This window comes from Oryzias melastigma, linkage group LG2, assembly GCF_002922805.2.
Source record: "Oryzias melastigma strain HK-1 linkage group LG2, ASM292280v2, whole genome shotgun sequence".
In the NCBI taxonomy this organism is placed as follows: Eukaryota; Metazoa; Chordata; class Actinopteri; order Beloniformes; family Adrianichthyidae; genus Oryzias; species Oryzias melastigma.
The window spans coordinates 12516039-12520672 of NC_050513.1; the positions used below are offsets into that span (position 1 = coordinate 12516039).

Below are 4634 nucleotides of genomic sequence, written 5' to 3' on the forward strand. Positions count from 1 at the left end.
GAGAAGGGTTGTGCCCTTCCCCCGGCACCAAAGCAGACTTTATTTTCATAAAACGGAATAAGAAATGTTGATGTGACAAATTGATAGTGGTACTTTCTCAACATGGAGCCTCTGTTGTACAGGGACGCTGGATGCTTGCGCTACATTTGCTCACATCTGAAATGGAAAATGATTTTTTGGAATAATTCATGGTTGTGTGTTTGTTTTGTCAGTGTGTGATGGGATCGGGACCGGTAGCCTGCAGACAGCTCAAACTGTGGACGCCAGCAACATTGACAAATTTGTGAATTGCACGAAAATCAACGGCAACCTCATCTTCCTCATCACTGGCATTAAAGGGTGAGTTTTTTGGAAGAAACACTAGCGCCTGGTTCACACTAGCACGAAACTGAGGCCGCTTCCATTCGGCGCCCTTATTAACCTATGGTGTAGTTCACACTATACGCGGAGCGCCGCGGTCCTCCGCCAAAGACTCACGCCGTGCAGTGTATAGTTTTGGTGTTTGGTCTATTTTGTGCGCGAGCGATCCGCGTCAATTCTGGCAGGAAGTTACATCAAGATACATTTGATTTGATTTAATTATTTACACATATAAAATAATTTTTTCCCATTAAAATGCCGCAATTGACAAATGCATTGATGTTTTTGTATGAAGAAATGGAAAAAAAAACACACACACACTTCTCTCTGTGTGTCTCAAAAACAGATCAATTAAAGAAGTATCGGCCTACTAACTACTTGCTTCTTCTTAGCAGAAACATGTAGTCATATTTTTTTGGTTATTAATTTACCCATGATGGCCAAATCAAACAAACAAAAAAACACCTGTCGATCGTCGCAGTAAAATGCGCAATTGCAGAAGAGAGCAGATGCCACACATACTCCGCTTCTGCGTCCAGTGTGAACCTAGCGTAACGCTACGTACAGACCGGGCATATTTAGCGCGTTCATGAACACATTTTAAGTGTTCACACTGAACTGTCGCTACCTGATACTAGCGGGTATCTATATGAAAGACTTGAGCCCGATCCGGAATCTTCCCCTACGGCTTTTCCCTACCCCTACATTTAGCCCTGCGCTATATAGTGCGTCCGCCATTTTGTAATGCTGTCCGAAGCTACTAATTTACATTAGTGCACTAGAAATTTCCCAGAAGTCTTTGCGAAAAACAAGCATGCATCTATGCTCACTACATTGGAGAATATTGACCACAAAACATGTTTACATGTATATATATATATATATTTTTTTTTTTAGAAACCATCCACATTTTTGTCATCAGAACACGGTAGAGTCACAAATAGGCCCTGAGAAATGTTTGCATTTATTTGATTTTTACTTCGTGAAATTGGTGACGTTTGGGAAAAATGAAAGAAAAGTAGTGAGCCTGGTGTCCAAATTACTTATAAAATCCAGGGCACTAGATAGTCCCATCCTATATAGTTGATCCATAAATGTAGGGATCCATCTAATGCATAAAGCTAATGTCAGCTAGCTTGATGCTAACATATAATGGGATTTCCCATAAGATGGCTTATGCTAACGCTCGGTCAACCAAAACATACATTGCTGACTAAATTTACATCTTTACATCTTTATTAACTACATTTTTCAAACTCTTTTAGGATTTTTTTTCTTTAAAAGTAAAAATTTGTGGTCTAAAGCACAGTTTTTTGTTTTTTTATTCTTCTGGATTAAAGTGCAATGCGCAAGCGCCCTCTAGTGGCCAAACTGAAAACGCCCTCCAGGAGAGGCAGAACAATGCTTACAATGTTCATGATTTCGACATAGTCTTTCAAATTCTGAGGCTACTGAGCCTTGATCATGTCATCAATAGTCGCCGGTCATTTACATTAGCCCGTAACTAACATTATTAAACTCAGAAGCACAAAACGTGTATACACACGTTCTCATAGACTTTTTATTGGAAATGGTTGGCTAAACGCGCTTTGCCGAAGCCGGTGCTAGCCTAGTATAAGATGTAAGTCGAGACTAAATGTGAAAGCTGAATGTTTTGACTTGAAGTAAGCAAATTTGCACAATTTCCATTTTAAAAATAAGCTATTGGCTAATTTTTAGATAAGTAGGAAGGAACTTTATAACTTTATTTTATACAAACTACATCTAAATGGTTAGAACTTCTAAAAAGCGTTTCAGAAGTTGCGTTAAAATGTTAATATTTTCCATTTGTGAGTATTTTTTCTGTCAAATCATAAAGAGTCAGGAAACGCTTTAGTCCCTTTTTTCCAGCACTGTGCAGCAATATTTCCTTCTGTGTGACTTTAGATAAAAAAACTGAAGTTTTTCAAAAGTTGTATTTGTTTACTACAACTTGATAGTATTATTTTATTACAGAATCAGCTTTTTGCTTTGAAAACTAATGAAAAGAGAAGCTCAAAGTTGAAAAAGGTTCAACCAAAGTTCAGCAGAGAAAGATGCGCTCAGTAAGCAGAGTTTATCTGATTACTTTTTCCTAACTAAGCTTCTTAGTGTATCTTAATTACCATTCGCTTATGTTTTTTTGCCATCTTAGTTTAACCACACTTTATTTTGACTAACTTGCCTAAGTTTTAGTTTGAACTTAAGAAACTACAGAAAATAATAGATATAAAAATTGATTAAATTGAGATTTTAATAAAACCTAAATACATGATTATCCTCATTACATTTCCCTTCATTTCACTCATGCAAATACTTAAGGATGGTAAAGGGGTGCATATCGGTGCAAGGCTTAAATGAAAAGACACTTTTCTCTGTGTCGGAATAAATTGATTTAATTGAGTAAATGGTTGGAGTTGCAGTATATCAAAGATTGTGTGTCAGACTTTGGCTTCATCACTTCCATTTTTTTCTGCAGGGACATGTATCATGGCATCGGACCAATGGATCCTGAGCGTCTCAACGTTTTTCGGACAGTGAAAGAGATTACAGGTAACAGCAGCAAGTATCTTACCAGGAAGGTATTTGATTAAGAATGCTCAGTTTTTAGCATATATTTTGTTTATTGCTTGTTAACAATCAAATAATTATAACACACAAGTTCAAAACCAAAGGGGGACTGAAATACTATGTTTTATAACTTTGATGAGTATTACTTGACTACCTCAAAGTTTGTACCACAGTAAAGTAGAACAAGCACAATCATGTACATTTCTATGCTCTCAGTACTCAGTTGAGCCTCCTTTTGCATGAAACTCTTCATCAACTATCGTTGAGGTAGTCAACTGATTAGACTGAGAAGGTGTAATGGAACCCTAACGTTTCTTTGGCAGCTGTCTTTAGGTCATCTGCATTGTTCAGTTTCATCGTTGACAACAGCCCATGGGTTTATTGGGAAGCTTTGTCTCAGTGGATTATACTGTCCAGTCAAGTACAGTAACAGCATAGACTAGGGGTGTCCAAAGTCAGTCTTCGAGGGCCGGCATCCTGCTGGTTTTCCAGAAACCAGCCTTATCTACTACTGGATCAGGTGTGTTTGGCCAATAAGGAGCTTCAATGGCAGTAGGACATTGGCCCTCGAGGACTGACTTTATACACCCCTGACATAGTTTCTAAGCCAGCTTTTAGTACCCTTGACAGTGTGGGGACAGACCAAGTCTATTCGTCTATCCATCTTCCAAACCCGCTGAATCTACTTCGGGGTCATAGGGCTACTGGAGCCAACCCAGCCACTATTGGGCAAAGGAGAGGTGCACCCTATACAGTTTTTTTGTCTTTTGCAGGGCCATTTAGAGGCATGATTTTGGGCTATGGGAGAAAACTAGTGCCTAGATCCACACCTGGGATTTAAACTAAGACTTTGTCACTGCAAGGCAACTGCAGGTACCAAGACCCTCTGGAAAATAAAATCTACGAATGGTATTTTAGCAAAAAATGCAACAGGATGGGCTCAAGAGTTTCTTGCATTTTCTGGACTGCAAGTTCTCCTTGTGCTTATGTGGCTCTTCTGTGGGCACTCCGGCCTCCTCCCACGGTCCGAAAACATGCTTCATAGGTTCATTGATTATTCTAAGGTGTTCTGAGGTGTGAGCGTGTGGGGGACTGGTGATCTGTCCAGGGCATACCCGGCCTTTATCCAACAAGAGCTGGTAAGCATCCGGCTTTCCTGTGATCCCAAAAGGGATAGAATTGGTTAGAACATGGATAGACGGTAGATTAACACCAGCATATTATGGTGCACCCTACGTCATTAACTGACTATTTCATAATGACCTTTTGTGGTTTACCCTACTTGTGAAGGATGTTTGTGACAATCTCCTTGATGTTTGCGAAAGTAAGCAGTCTTCCCAATGACCACATAACCCAGACTGAGAGAGCATTTAAAGGCTCAGCAAACCTTTCCAGGTGTTGTAAGATAATTAGCTCCACAGGGTGTGGTTCCCGGTAAAGATTTTTTTTTCACAATATACTAATTGTCCCTGGCACAATGTTGGGTTTACTTCTTCAAACTTTATTTATAAAAAAGTGCTTCTCATAAAATTAAATAGATGAGTCTTCAGCCTCTTCTTAAAAACCTCTGCGGCTCTGAGATTCTCCGGCAGGCTGTTCCAGAGGCGAGGACCGTAATGACAGAACCAAGCCTTCTTATAAGATTTGGTCCTCACCTTAGGAACAACTAACAGGCCAGTGCCGGA

General features: G+C 39.6%; 1 protein-coding gene across 1 annotated transcript in view; it reads left to right on the forward strand.

The window, feature by feature from the left end:
* Positions 1–4634, forward strand: part of si:ch73-383l1.1 (receptor tyrosine-protein kinase erbB-4) — a 439732-nt gene that overhangs the window by 308495 nt on the left and 126603 nt on the right. The window contains exon 10 of the mRNA XM_024288936.2: positions 2858–2931. Coding sequence (XP_024144704.1) covers positions 2858–2931 — 74 coding nt within the window. The remainder of the gene's footprint in view (positions 1–2857; positions 2932–4634) is intronic.